At 41.5% G+C, this 14,954-nt stretch overlaps 1 protein-coding gene across 1 annotated transcript in view; it reads right to left on the bottom strand.

The window, feature by feature from the left end:
- Nucleotides 1-724: 724 nt before the first annotated feature.
- TMEM131 (transmembrane protein 131) overlaps nucleotides 725-14,954 on the bottom strand; it is a 101,738-nt gene continuing 87,508 nt past the window's right edge. The window contains exons 32-41 of the mRNA XM_074815033.1: nucleotides 12,583-12,758; nucleotides 11,220-11,347; nucleotides 9,728-9,852; nucleotides 9,418-9,576; nucleotides 8,528-8,702; nucleotides 8,080-8,201; nucleotides 7,880-7,976; nucleotides 6,730-6,827; nucleotides 5,154-5,317; nucleotides 725-1,760 (exon numbers count right to left, since the gene is read on the bottom strand). Of these exons, the coding sequence (XP_074671134.1) occupies nucleotides 1,464-1,760; nucleotides 5,154-5,317; nucleotides 6,730-6,827; nucleotides 7,880-7,976; nucleotides 8,080-8,201; nucleotides 8,528-8,702; nucleotides 9,418-9,576; nucleotides 9,728-9,852; nucleotides 11,220-11,347; nucleotides 12,583-12,758 (1,541 nt within the window). The 3' untranslated portion in view covers nucleotides 725-1,463. The remainder of the gene's footprint in view (nucleotides 1,761-5,153; nucleotides 5,318-6,729; nucleotides 6,828-7,879; nucleotides 7,977-8,079; nucleotides 8,202-8,527; nucleotides 8,703-9,417; nucleotides 9,577-9,727; nucleotides 9,853-11,219; nucleotides 11,348-12,582; nucleotides 12,759-14,954) is intronic.

The following is a 14,954-nucleotide window of genomic DNA, read 5'->3' as shown; positions in this document are numbered from 1 at the left end:
TGGCAGCAGGAAGACAGCAATCTGAAAGTTGTAGAGATTGTGTTTGCATGATGTGAGCTGGAAAAGTGGACACTGTCTCAATTAGTTATTTAACCCTCATATTTTGTTGCATACAATATTCCTTGTGGCATAAAGGTTTTAACTAAAATCTAGAGATCTTACTCTTTAAAAGGATGGATTCTGATAAAAATCCACTGCAGTAAATTTTAAGCAGTGCCACTGAGTCATAATTTGTGTTGCTGGTGACTGCTAACATTTTTCTAATTTTGCTTTTACCTGGCTTTAACTCAGATGAAGATACAGTCACTGGGGCTTGCTTTACTGTTAATGAAGAAAAACAGGACAGATAAATCATATCTAAAAATAGTAAGGAACTTGTTGAGACCTATGCAAGAACAGTGCAAGGTATGGGCATAGCATCAACAGCAGCAGCTGCTACTGTGCCTGATACTTGGAAACTTAAACAGCGTAGACATTTTTCCAGCATTTCCCTATCCAGCAAATTTGAGTGGGTGGCACTGTGTAACCCTGAAAACAATTTCTAATTCTCCACTGCTATACAAACCCAAGCTTCTGAGGCACCAGGTTTCATCTGCAATGAAGTTTCTGTTACTATAGGCTCTACACGCAGTAGATTTTGGCTCGAAGGCTACCACCACCAAGAGGATTCATGCACGCACAAGTTGAGAAAATACCATGAGAACAGAATTACAGCAGACAGATCTTGAAAAAAGCAGTATTTATTTTAAAGTACAACCCAAAGTTGTATCCGTAAGAAATGCACAAGGTATCTTGTTTCTTCCACAAGTCTTGGCTGTGTGCATTTCAGTTCAACTTAAAAATGCGTTCAGGTTTACAAATGTACAAACAGCACAGAAAGTGTATTACAGTCTCAACAGAATGCTCTTACATTCAGCCATTTTGCTCTTAAGGTTTTGTGTTGGTTTTTTTTGTTGATTTTTTTTTTTTTCATTTTTACATTCTTAGAACCTGTGTTACCAAAGACAGCCTTATTTTAAAAAAATACTCTGCATTTTAGCACAAAGTGCCTTTTGATTTTAAATTAGAACTTGGAGGATAATACTGGAAAAAATTTAAAAACCCAAACCGGTACTTTTCATGAAAGTGTTGCATGCCAGGACTGTTTTTATAGTTCAAATCGTTTCCTAAATAAAGATGGCAGATGGTAAAATATGAAACCAGTGAAACTGTTCAGATTTACAGGCTTCAGCTGTAGTTGGGATTTGTGACCACACCCAGACTTTTTCAAGCTTATCTGCAATCTCACACTACCATATTGCAGGACAGACTTTAAAAAGGAGCAAGTGATGAAAGCATGACTGGCGCAGAGGGGTGGGGGGGCGGGAAGCAATGACCAGCAACAGCCTGAAAATGATGTTTCCAAAATTTGCATTCAGAATTGTATCATGACCTGGATTAGAGTTCTTTCCTTTTGCTTAACTTCAGTTTTCGTGAGGATAGTGTGAATTAGACCAAGGATCTGAACTTCGTCTTCCAATTGTTGGGCTCCAAATTCTCCAGGGATTGTAGGTCTGTCCCATGTCTTCAGCAGGATTGGCAACGGTGGCAGCGGCAGGCGGAGGAGGTGCAGCAGAGGAGTTTTCACTACCCATGAGATCAATGCCTGACAAGGCGTTCGCTGGAGTGGTGAAGGGAAGGCCGCTGTTGAGATTACTTGACCAAATGGAACTGCTGAACGGAGTGGTGGACCACAGGCCACTTGGGTTGCCAAGGATTGACTGCAGTAAAGACAGAGCCAGGTAAGTAGCCATTCCGTAACCTCTATTTTCACCTTGTTTACAGCCCCCCAAAAGAAAAGTATCTAAGCTGCAGCAAGCCTGCTGTGGAAGCCCTTCCATCTTCACTGCAACATGGAGTTTTCAACTCCCTTTACTAGAGCTTGCCCAGAGGAACCACACTACTACCGGTCACTGAACGCATCTGGTAACTGCATGGGCTGCAGAGTGCAATTACATGACAGGCTTTTCAGCTGGTTTCGAGCTTATACATCCCCATACCATTACTAATTTAAGCACTACTAGTATTCAAGCTTTAGCACAAGGGCCAAAAAGCTCAAGCTTATTAAACTAGATAGAATGAGGTAGATAAACATGGTTCAAGTCTCAAAAAACCAACAAAATTCAAGTTGTAATGGAAGGTAGCGGCGAAGTCTATTCCTTGATCCTATTTTGGCTGTTTGCACACTTATCTCCTTGTATTCAGATGTATCTGTACATTCTGGATGAACCTACCTGCGTTCAGCCCCACTGTGCCTCCCCCTATTCCCAGTATATACCTTTTCCCCCCATCCAAAATTTCCCCAGATGAAGGGAGAGGGGATTGGAGAACTGGCCCTTTGTCATGGAGTTCCAGTAAGTCTGTCCTGGCCCAAGACAGCTGGAAGTCTCTGACAAATGCTCCTGGTGCAGATGCAGGTGTGCTGCAACACATCACAAATGCATTTGGGATGCACAGGACAGGTACAGCAAGCCTAAGAACACATGCAGAAATGAACAAGGCCCAGGTTTTGTCAACTGTTTTATTAAAGCCCAAACAGTAGCAAGCAACAAGCAGAGGAATCTAACCCCTGAGGTGGTGGAAAGTGATACCCGGAAGCAGCCAAAGATGGCGATGAGAAAGGTTAGCATAACTTTCATGCTAATATTAGCACAGGACCTGCTACATGTAGGCTTAATGCACTATATACCTCAGCACCAATAGGTTTAATGTACATAGGCTGTAAATTCAATTTGCAAATATACAGTAAACTTGCTACATCCAAAAGGCAGTGGACTTGTTGAGTAAGTGCTGTAAGGTACAAACATTCTTATGTTTGGATTTACTGGGTGGAATAGGGCATCCCTTCCCAAGATCTCAGCCCTTGGATAATGCACACTAAAGGTTAACCAGTATCAGTGTACTCTGCATCTGAAGATTAAAATAAAAATCCCTTTAGAAAAATAAACAAGGTAAACTCTGAAAGTGTCTTAATTTCAGGTTTTTATTTTCTCCCCTGGAATGAAGAAGATATGCTCAGTCTGATCATACCTGAGATTGGTTGGACACTAACACATGACCAAAGGATCCTCAAAGAATCTGATACCCAGGGTTGGACAGGAGTTTTGAACACACTCAGGGGTTAACCGGGCCAACGTCATTAGGACTCTCCAATGTCACTGAGAAGTTGAGCCAAACTAGGGTCACAGTTTATTACTGTTATATAAATAAATGGTTATATTTAAGCTATACAAGGATTAGACTACTGAGGCTACAGCAGGAAACACTCATTCTGCTGCTCAGACACCAACCCTAACACTAAAAGTCCACTCTTATTTCCTCCTGTGGGCAAGAGCCAGGAACTATTCCTATGTGTCCCAAAAGCGTTTGGGAGTCCCTGATAGAAAGGCAACGGCTCGTGAAGTAGAAGCAATCAGGAAAGGAGCGGCAGAGAAGAGTACCTTAGGTTAGTGCTGCTCCCCTACACGGCTGGTGGAGGGAGGTACAAAACTACACACAGGGAAATGGACGAAAGAGGAATAAGGGACTGTGGTTAGAAAGAAACCTGGGGAGAATTACCAGCAATGCAGCAAGGCCTGAGGGGAGATGGGACCCAGAACTCAAACGCTGTTTAGTACAGAAGCAGTTATGCACAACGTGAGAAAGCAAGAGGAATAAAGAAGGAGGATGATCAACTCCCCAGAAACCTTCCTAGAAAAGAGGGTGACACAGAAGCCGCTATATGAGCGCTGTTTGCAAGAACGGCTTTGGCTCTTCTGCCAGAAAGGAGAAACCAGCAGAGCCCTGGCCCGGTACCTGCTTTCTTATCTAGCACTTAGAGCAAGGACCTTCTGTGACAGGAACAGCCAAGCTTTCCTGTCCTGTCTCACCCTAAGAACTTAAGTCACTATCATTAAAAAGGCTTTGAATATTTCAGTCCATTTGCTGCTTCTTGTTTACTAAGTCATCTCCTTGAATAAGCTTCTAAAATGCTTTCCCTCCCCACCTCCCCCATCAAAGTATTTAAAGGGAGAGACTGACAATTCTTCTATACCATTTGTCTGGCTTCCATCTCAGTGCTTCCTGACGCACACTTACAAATATTTTTCAGAAGAGGCCAGGAAATATGTTAAGAGTTAGGAGCTAGAGAGATTGTTCTGGTTGTCCTCAATCCCTCCTTCTATCAAATGCCAAGAAATCTGCCCTCCAGGTGACCAGAAAGCAAAAAATCTCTCCTTACATAGTTTTAGGGAGGTTACAGCTACAGTTGTAACCACATGACAAGGGTGGGATCAGTGAGTGTGTGTGTCTATAAGAAGCTGTGTGACCTTCTTTGGCTTCCCCTGCCCCCCGCCTTCCCCCACTCCATCTGAACTGCTACCAGGTGAAGTAAACACTGCCTCTTACTCACTACAAAAACATTTTCAGAAGACAAGATGAAGAACGATTTCAGCTGGCACTGAAGACAGCTGTTGCGGTGTAAGTTTTATTCTGACAGATAGAGGCACAAGGATCAGAGAGCAGTTCTACAATCTGTGTAATAGTTGTTTTTACTACTTCTTCAGCTACGCTCAAGATCTCCATCAAAATTAGTCACCAGTTTAAAGGCTTCACCTTATGCTCAGTCTGTCAGTGTTTTTACTAAGCTGAAAGATAATTTTTTTTTTTTAACCTTTTGTTAATTTACAAGTAGGTGCAACACTGGATTCCGGAAACAGAATCAAAGTCTGAAAGTTATCAGATTGGCTATTTTGCAACTGTCCATCAAACTGGAAGTGACAGAGGCAGTGCCCAGCCATGGCACAGGAGGAGAATGGTTCTTTCCACAATCCCAAAGCAGGTGGGAACAGAACACGCTTTTGTAAGTGCTGCAAGATGCTCTCGTGAGAAATGCTTTTATATGAAGCAATTTACATGGATTCATCATCCGCAAGTGAGTGGACTAATCACTCTTTGTCCAACAGCCACGTCAACTTAACTACACAGAATGAGGAATACATACAGCTTCTCTTTTCCTTTATCCTTCAGTTGATTTTTTTCATCCAAATTTAAAAATCCTCTAAATGAAATTAGATGGCAGATACAGAACAGGTTGGTAACAGTAATAAAGTGCTGTATTTGGACTGAATACTTACTGCAGTTGTATGAGTTGGGGAGCTTGAGCTTGTTGGCCAGGAGGGTACAGAATCTGTAGCTGAAGGATCCCAGATGGATGATGGAACATTATTGAATTCACTCCAGTTTCTTTGAACATCCTGCCCATAAGCAGATCGAGCTAAACCAAGTTTGCTAAAAACCTCTAAAAATAAAATGAAATAAAACTGAGTACATTACTCTTCCTCTTTTTCCAAGAACCACAGCAGACTGATACTCTTCACAGTTATTTCCCATATTTTTCTAGCAGGCCCTGCTGCAGCGCAAGAATTGAGATTAGAAGAGGTCACACAGTAATACAGATCTCATCTCACACGCCCTGCAGCAGACAGTGACAACAAAGTTAGACTCACAGTTATAGCAAGGAAAAAGAGTTATATGCTTATTGTGTCTAATTCAGTATCGGCCTATGGGATTTGTTCTTGCTATTATTTAGCCGAAAGTAGTCAGGGAACCAGGCAGAAGCACGGCAGCACCGAGTCCTGGCAGTTCCTCACAGCAAGTGTTAACTGCAGTGGAGTCAGCGCCCGGGCTGAAGGAGCCTCTTGCAATCGCAGCTGTCGCTCGCCTCACAGCGCACCCTTCCAGGAAACTCCTGGTATGGGGGTGGCCCTGGCTGCGCCCCGGCCCAGACCCCATCTCTGCTACGGGAAGGAGAGGGCAGCACCAGCGCTCGTGGCTCGCCTGGGGCCCGCACACCAGCCTGCTCCCAGGCAGCCTAGTGCCATCCTGCAGAGTCGCTGGCGCCCAGTGTTGCCGACGAAGATGAAAGAACCCCACGGCAGGAGCTGCTATTAACTGCGGACCCCCAGCATTTTTCAGCAGACATGCAATTTTTTCAGTAGATACACGATCCATTTTGAAAATGCCACATGGCAAGTTTGCTTGGCCTATCATCTTTTGCAGACACCTTAAAAAAAAATCCCGTGCATCTCCAAACACAGTGTGCAAATCTCCGTAAGTACACAGAGCACCTGTGCCCTACAATATTGCCTGCCTGCACCAAAGCCCGGCCCATCTCAGTAGTCACGTATGGAAAGTTTACTGAAATATTTAAAGACAGGAATTAATTGCTGGGTTTAGCATGCATCAGTTCATCATGCGGCTATTCAAACACTAGAGCAGAACACAAGAGGAAAGCGACACGAGGGATGGGCCATTGCCTTGTTTATAAAGCAATGGTTTTATACAGGCATAAAGTGCTCAGGAAACCACAGGCCTAGTGGCACAACTTCTGAGACCTACAGTAAAGCTTCAGGGGGAGGGATGGAGGGGAGGAAGACTAAGGAAAAAAGAAGTATCAAGAAATTTTACTGAACCTGAGAAACTTCAAAACTGAGCATTTCCAGCCCAACAAACACTCTAAGAGTTTCCACTGACTCTCTCTGGGCTGAAACACAGAACACCCCACCGAATTTTCAACACACTTTCCTACATAGTCCTCCTTTTTGGGGGCAGGGATGGGAACACTGTCTGTACTTCGACCAGTGGAACGGAGACACACTGTTTCTTTACCTTTATTTGAATACAAAAAAATACTTGGAAACAAAAACTCACCTCCAGTTAAGTTAAAAGAATGTCCAAATGCAGAGAATGAGTTGAGAGGCGTGAAGTCGGGACTGCTGGGATTGCTGATTGGACTCCACAAACCCGAACTAAATATTATGGAGCAATGGGAAAGCAATATACAACTCGTTAACACGATAATACCGACAATATTAACTTACTAGTCTACGTACAAATGTACGTGTACAAATGGTGATCAAGAGTTAGGAATTCAGCTTATTTTTGTTTTAACAAAAGATTTCAGTGAAATACCATTTTCCTGGGTATATACCCACCCTTGGAGCAACACGCTCTTTAATCTGTCGACTGAGCTCCAACACAAACCTGTGAGTGGCTCTTTTAATCATTTTTTCAGAAAACCTATAGGGTCTAAGCAATAGCGCAGGTTTTTTTTAACAAGCAGATAAAATTTAGAGCAACTCAGAAGGCATACAAATGCTCACATTCTAGCTTGTGGGCAAGCTTCTTGAAAATACAGATGAGTTAACTGGAACCAGTGATAAACATTTACAAAAACAATCCAAAACCCCACCCACAAACTGCTCAGAAAATCAATTCCCTTGTGTATTGAAACTTCAAGTCTCTTTCCTATTCCAGAAAGGTTACCAGACACTCCCTGCTTTTTACAACTGAGACAGACATGCACTGCCAAAACATGTCAGAAAAGACAGTGTGCCTTGGGGAACGTGATTGAGCGCAGCTCTATTCTGCTCCTACGCAAAGCCCAGTGATAGTTCGGGTCTCAGTGTTAAAACTGGGAGTGAAAGATATTGTTGTACAGCAGGGTATTCTGCCTGCAAACTATTTTAAGTGACCTTGGTACGCACTCCTCAATACTGAAAGCCAAGTTGATTTCTCATTGTTCGGACACCTGGGGAACACAAGATTGTTGAGTTACTTGGAATGATGAGGGAATAGTCCCCATCACATCCAGAACATCCTTCTCTCTACTTCTGGGTCAGCTCTAAGTTCCATTTTTTTTTTTGCAAGGTGAGGTATGCTGTGCCCAGACTTCAAAGAACAGTTTAATAAAAGGAACAAACCAAAATGTGAGCCGTTAATGGCATTTTGGAAGGTAGTGACAGAATTCAATCTTCTTCTCTAGGGGCCTAGGTATTTGCCTAGAGAATATAAAAATTACCTGTCAGAGCCATCACTGTCAACAACTGTGTGGGAAATGCTGATATTGCTGGAAACATCTGTCTTGCTTGGAGAAACCTTTGGTAAACCACTGCCACCTGCAAGAATATATATATAAAATGAGTAAAATAAAAAACAACAAAATAACAGAATTTCAGGAAATATTCAGAAATATTTAGAACTCCAAGCTGGTTCTAGTACCTGGGCTCTTGTCATAACCTGCAGCTACAGCAGCAAAAGTGGGGTTACCATTCCTGCCTGGAAGAGAAGCTGCCTTTGCCAGCTTATGTTTGGTACCATTAGGCTGCTTGCTTTTCGTTTCACTTAAAGGAGAAAGAAAAAAAAAATAAGGTTTTGGACTTCAGCAGTTTGGTAAAAAAAAGCAGCAATTTAAGCTAGCATTCATGAAAATGTTAACAGCAGATCAACAGTTCATGTAATTGCACATTTTTCCAATCTACCAAGTCGTAAGAAACCCCAGAGAAATATAAATAGCACAGTAAGATATGCACAGCAGTGTCTGCAAAAAAGCAGTTTCCATGGGAAGAGGAAATGGGTCTGAGAAGAGGGAGACATGCTGTATGAAGCACAGGGGTTCCACAGCGTTCTGGGCTTGGGAAGGCAGTAGGAGGGGCAGACTTGGACTCACTTGCTGCAGCTGCTGTTCACAATGCTGCTGTAAGTGCCTCCTCGGGGCCCAAAAGCAAACGATGCGGGAGGAGGAGGAGGAGATGGAGAGGCAGGTGTCGGCGAGGGCTGTCGCTGTTTCAGGAAAGCATCTGCATTCAGGGTTTGCAGAGAGAGTTTATAAAGGTTGTCCGTAGCTATAAAGAGAAACACAAAACATCTTCCTGTAGTATTTACATTACAACAAAGGGGAATTATGACAAAGGCTGTTCCTGGTGATCGAAGAAGTATCTCCTTCTCTACGTTCACCTATTGTTATTCAGGTTTACTGCCTATTTTTGGAGAGATCGTACTGCAATGAAAGCACCAAGATAAACTGGTTTGTACAGAAGTAAAAACCTTTCTAAGTGAGCGCTATGGAGAGGGATGACTTTATGCTCACACGCAAGAGGAAGGTGATTCTGTTCCTACACATGGAACTTACAACACAACCAAAAAGCTTATAATAGTGCCCCACGGTAACCGCTGCAGTAAGGCGTTTTCAGTGTTCCCTCTCAAGGACAAATCACTGAATTAGTTTCAACTCTGGCTGCAGCAGACCTGACCAAGCAAAACCCCATACGCTGTAGAAAATACATTCAGTATTCAAGCGGTAATTCTCATTTCCTCAATTTCCCCAGCAGCTTCTGAATCCTGTTCATCACTGAAGAGCCGCAGAATGGCCCATGTTCTGCCCACGTGGTTTCAAACCTCCCAACTCGTACTAGATGCTATCAATACGAGGCCCTCAGCAGAAAACAGGAGCACAACTATGCAGTGAAAATGAGAGAGGAAGATCTATAAACAGACCAAGCCTACCTACAGATATTCATTTCAGAAGACTAGTTCTGTCATCCTCTAGCGATTACTTACAGCTGCCAGCTTTGTGAAGCGGCACAGAGTCCCACTCTGGTGGTGGAGAATCCTTTTCCCCTTCTGAGCTGCTGGTGTTTCCTAGCTCCTGTCCAGAACCACCGGGGAGAAATTTTGCTAACACTGATGGCCTGCTCTCCATTAACTTACTGTTGGGACCTATTAGAACAAAAGAAGAAGAAAAGCAAGTCTGTGCATAATAAACTGAACAGCTTTCTTTGCACACCAGACTTAGAATTAAGCACTCCAGAGGGGTTACAAACAACCGAATAAAACTTCGGGGTATTTATAAAAAATAGCCTCACACTACCTCTCGTTTTGGGGAGGTTTCTTGATTTAGACCCATTCGTCAAAAGGTGCTGGGTAGATATCTTGGATGGAAAGGTTTTGCGCTGCTTGTTTTCCATCGGGGGAGTATAAGACAATTCCAAGGAACTAAATGAAAACAGAGATCCATTTATTTTTAAGCTCTCTGAAGTGCTGAAGAGGAAATTTTTTTTATATATGCCATACGGTCTTACAAAAGACTGGTCTCCTGTGGCTTTCTTATGTCAAACTTATGCTCATCTTCAAAGCTATTCATAAGCAGGGTTTTGTATTTCTCCTATATGCAGCTCCACCCTTCCTCAGCCCTGGCTCATTTTCTACCCACACTGCTCCACACAGTTATTAGGGCTTTCATCCTGGAGCTCTGGGATTACAAAACCTGCTTGATTATACAGAGGCAACAAGAGATGGCAACTGTCATTTTTCTACTCTGCCCCCACACACTCTTGTTAGATCTTTAAGATATTGCTGTCGCCCTGAATGCAGAGGATCATCTTTTAGTCGTTGACATAAAACTATTCAAACCCACCACCAAATTCATTTGGCTATATACTGTTCTTTTTCTCCAGCTATTTGACTGTGTCTCAGACTTTCTAGGGAGGAACTATTTTACCCATTTCTTTCAGAAGAATTCCAAACCAGCTTTCATTGTTGCCTTTCAATACTGTCACGTGTCATGAACTTGTGATTTATATGATAAAGAAAAGCAGATGATAGTAAGAATAAATAAGATAAGGAGGAGACTTTGCCAGGCAGTGTTTTCAGAAATATTTTGAAGAAAATTTATTTATACTAACTACTAATCCCAGTTAATCTAATATTAATTACAGCAACAAGGAAAGCACAGGCCAATATACCATGCCTCAGTTTGGTAAAGTTTACTTTTGTGGCACTTGGATACCGATCTGATTTCAGAATTTCAGAATACTCTTTCAGAATGAACTAGATCTAGTAAGACTAAGGTTCTTCATTTTTCCCCTTTCTGCCATCTGCAATCAACCGCCTGCCAGTAAGGGAAAGGGACTGGCAGCCGCAGCAGCCTCCTTTAATAACATATCCAAGACTCTGATCTTACTCTGTGATACCGAAAAGGAAATTGCATGGCTGTAATTTCACCAAGGGCAACCAAAGGGACTCGTGTTTGCGCTGGCTTACTGTGCTGCCACTAGAAGCTCCTGTAGAAACATTAACCCTATTTTGTGTATGTGATACCTGTTACAAAAAACTTAACATTGCTTAACCTGATTTTCTGCTCTGGATTTAGTTCTCATTTTATTTATGCACTTAAATAATTTATTATTTACAAGCTTCAGATATTCCCTGATATCAGGAAGGAAGAGGAAGCTGCTTAAAGATATCTGCTGTTAACATCAGCCAGCCTGGCAACCACAACGGTCAAATGCACAGATTTTTATCAATCCATCTTCCCTTCAAGCATGATGCCTTCTCTCCTAAAAAGCCTTTGCTATGCTTACCTGGTTTTCACATCTACAGGGTTTTCTTTCTTGATACTTGTTAGCGGTTTTTTACTTTTCTGTTTCACTTGGACTATTTCATTTTCAGGTTTTTCTGGTATAACTTTTCCCTTTTGTTTTTCAGGTTCCTATAAGAGACATTATAATAACAGGTTAATATATTAATGAAAAGTCAAGTCCCTCTTGCATCACAACATACATAGTATAAATCAGGCTGAGGCAAGAATGCTATTTGAAAATGTGCATTTTTACAGCACAGAAGGTATCTTTTTACTACTTAGTGAGTATACCTATAAAACGTGCTATCTATTTTTTTCTATTCGGAGAAGTAGAAATCGAAATACCCAGCAAATTAACGTGCTTCAAGGAGATTGGATGTTTGCAAACACACTCCTCAGGTCACAGCCTCCAAGGCTACTTAAAAAGATGCTAGTTCTGTACTGAGAGCTACACTGCAGCTGTTGTACGCAGGCCAGGCATCTAAAACAGACTCTTCAACAAAGCAGAGAACACGAGCGACTTCACCATCCGATTTATTATTTTTTAACTACACTTCTAAGACTTTCTGAATACAAGTATACTGTCAAATAGCCATCCTGAAAAAGCAAAGGTGATTTTCAAATGAGAACTTACCAAACCGTAACTTCTAAAACATATTACATGGATTTCTTTTCTTTTTTAGCCCAGCTAGAATCTCTACCTTTTCCAAAGTTCAAAGTTAAGACATGTCAAAATTTAGGCTTGTTTTTTTTCTCTTTGTAATTGATTACCTTTGCTGTGTTTGGTTCCCTAGAACGTGCTTTAGGACAAAATATTTAAGACCACCTGGCCACTACACAAATTGTCAAGAGCTTTAGTTCATTACCTAGAAGCATGTAAGCCAAATGAATAAGGGTAGGGCTACTGTCAAAGGTAATTAAGTCAACTACTTGCTGACAAGTTACCTCCAGTGCAATGACCCTTTGTAACTGCTGAAATGCATGGTTTTAGCACACAACTTGATTATCGAGTAAAATTGGTATTGATACTTTGGCATTTTACTCTGCAAATAGACTAGGCTAGGAGTGTGCAGAGAGATAATTACCACAGTGCTGCTGACAACTGGTGACTTCTCAAACCACAGTCACTCAAGCACCTTCAGTCCTGAGACTACACGATTCAAGCATGTTCACACTCAGGAGCAGATTCTATAGAGAAGTGAAGGCAAGGATTGGGAAAGATGTTTTCTAATTACCATTCTTCCTTGGTTAGGTAGTATAGTATATGAAAGCTGGGTGCAGGGTGGGAGGAATAGCCTGTATTCCTGCTCTAACAGGTGACCCACCAGCGACACAGAAGCCTCCTTCTACAAGCAGTGCCATACCTCTTTGAGAAGTGGTTCTGTATCTGGGTTGGAGGTTTCGGTTGTGGTTGAAGAACTGTCATCATCTGCCAAGGAATCCTTCAGTTCATCCTCCTGTTGCTTTCCTTTCCCTCTTCTGTCCTTTTCTTCCCGCTTCTTCTGTGGCTTAGCCTTGCGCTGAAGTGTTTTCCCTTTCCCTAGGAAGATAAGGTTGCTTCAGATTCTCAGTACTCAGAGATGGGCTAGTTCACTTCATTTTAGAGGCTAACCCACATGATTAAGTCTCTGAAGTTGTCTGTTACATTAGCCAACCGTTTACAGCCACTTCACACCAAATGTGAGCAATAGCATCAAACCTGAAGATCCCTGATCTCCTGAGCCCGACCTCCATTGCCTCTCTGCAGATGGTGGGCATCTGGCTACCTATCATTCTTCTCTGCTCTGTTCCTGGCATTCCTTTTAAACACCTTAGAATCCAATTTGACAGTTTAACCATGTGAGACTAGATTTAAACATGAACTTCTGAAGTTGGTACAAGCTTTATTATCTGAACAAATGGAAGAACAGAAATTATTAGCATGCTTATCAGTTAAAAAAAACAATTTGCAGTAAGACTAGAGCAGATGACAAAAATAGCTAATAGTATTTGTCTAGCAAAGATGTAAAAAAAAAATCAAACCCCCAGAACCTGAAAATCTCACACCCAAGTACACTTTCTTGACATATTTTATCCTTTCAGAGTGTGCTATTCTAACAGGTACAACCAAGCTGACTATAAAATAGTTTGGCTTGAGGCACTGAAGTGTTACTGCATCTCAAAGGAGGGAAAACAATCCATTAAACACTCCAGGGGATGTTTAATCAATTTTCTTGAAGCAATCCACATATAAATAATACTACTTGAACAATTGATTATGTTTTTCCTGCCACTTCTGCAGGCTAACTGAAAGGTAGCACAGTATAAATTCAAAATGTAGAGGTTTAAGAACCTTTAAAAGAAAGCCAGAGGTCTTGACTTGCAAAATAGGCGTGATTAGGCTCCTGGAGCGTAAAAACGTTATCAGAAAATGCACCAATACAGAGGAACTCTGTGTGTGTGCCTGTGTGGAGTCGCATCATCTTACCATCGCCTCTCGTTACTCTCTTACAGGATGAGAGCACTCACAATATTCTTAATGTCTTCCATTAGATGCAAGATATGCTTTTACCAATAAGATCTGTCTTGGATACTGCCCTTCAGACTGAGCATTCTCATTTACAAGCCATACAGCTTCTGGGATGGACATAATAGTTCACTCAAGTAAAGACTTAATTAACCTGCGCTGAATAAGTGGATTCAGCCCCTAGTGGGATTTGTATCAGCTCAAGTCAGAACTGAGTCTGGAAGCACAATGACAGTTGTCGTATTTCATTGGGCAAAACGTTCCTCAGGGAAAGTTTGTACCAAAATATAAATTTGCCTTCAGTATTTTGGCAAATACCAGATATATATCAAAGGGTAGAGCCTTCAAACTTTGTTTTTTTCAGACTTAAGATCAATATTTTCAGTATCAAGAACAACAAAAACACTGCAGATAAAATATTCTTTTTAGCATGAGTACAAATAGAAGTGAAAATACAAGTAGATCTCTTTGTGGAAATTTTCTAAAGGTCAGCTTCCAGTTTACTGGGGGTATTCTGGTTTTGCCTCAGAAGGCCTCGTTCTAAGATTTTCTTCAAATTTAGTCTACATTCAGAATTGCTAAACAGTTTAATGTTCATCATTAGAAAAATCTATGTAAAATGTTATCATGACATAGAAATATAAAGTAAAGGAGCTGTTTAACCTCTGCAGCAGTCTGCTAGGACCCAAGTATTAGGAAGCTGCAACAGAAGCCTATAAAGATGGGAATCCTGCACAGGATATAACGTCAGCCAGTTTTAGTCCAGAAGCTACCATTTCTGCAAATGTTTGTGACTAGCTCTAGCTATTTATCTAGTGACAAACATCAGTGTGAGTATGTAGATCCAGATAGATAATGGAATTTCCCCCTATGGTTTTACATTTTTAAAGAGGGCAAATGGAAACGGGCGAGTTTTATTTGATGTGCTGAGCTTTTGTGAGTCAAGTTATGGCTTACAGATAACGTTGGGGTTTTTTTATAAAGCTTGTCAAAAAAGAAGTCTACGTGCATAAATTTGATTTATTGATCTGTGACAATGAAGAGGTCAAGAAAACTACCTGAACTGTAAAATATAACAGTCATAATATATTTTGGAACACAGAATATGTTTAAATACTCAGTATACCACCATGCCAAAGCACAAGTGATGCAACCCTCTGTAACAGGAGCAAAACTGTGAATTTATTTGAATGAATTTGTAATCAGGAGAAAGTTACAAACTAAGAAAGT

This window comes from Strix aluco, chromosome 2, assembly GCF_031877795.1.
Source record: "Strix aluco isolate bStrAlu1 chromosome 2, bStrAlu1.hap1, whole genome shotgun sequence".
NCBI classification, from domain to species: Eukaryota; Metazoa; Chordata; class Aves; order Strigiformes; family Strigidae; genus Strix; species Strix aluco.
This window is presented reverse-complemented; position numbering and strand designations above follow the sequence as displayed.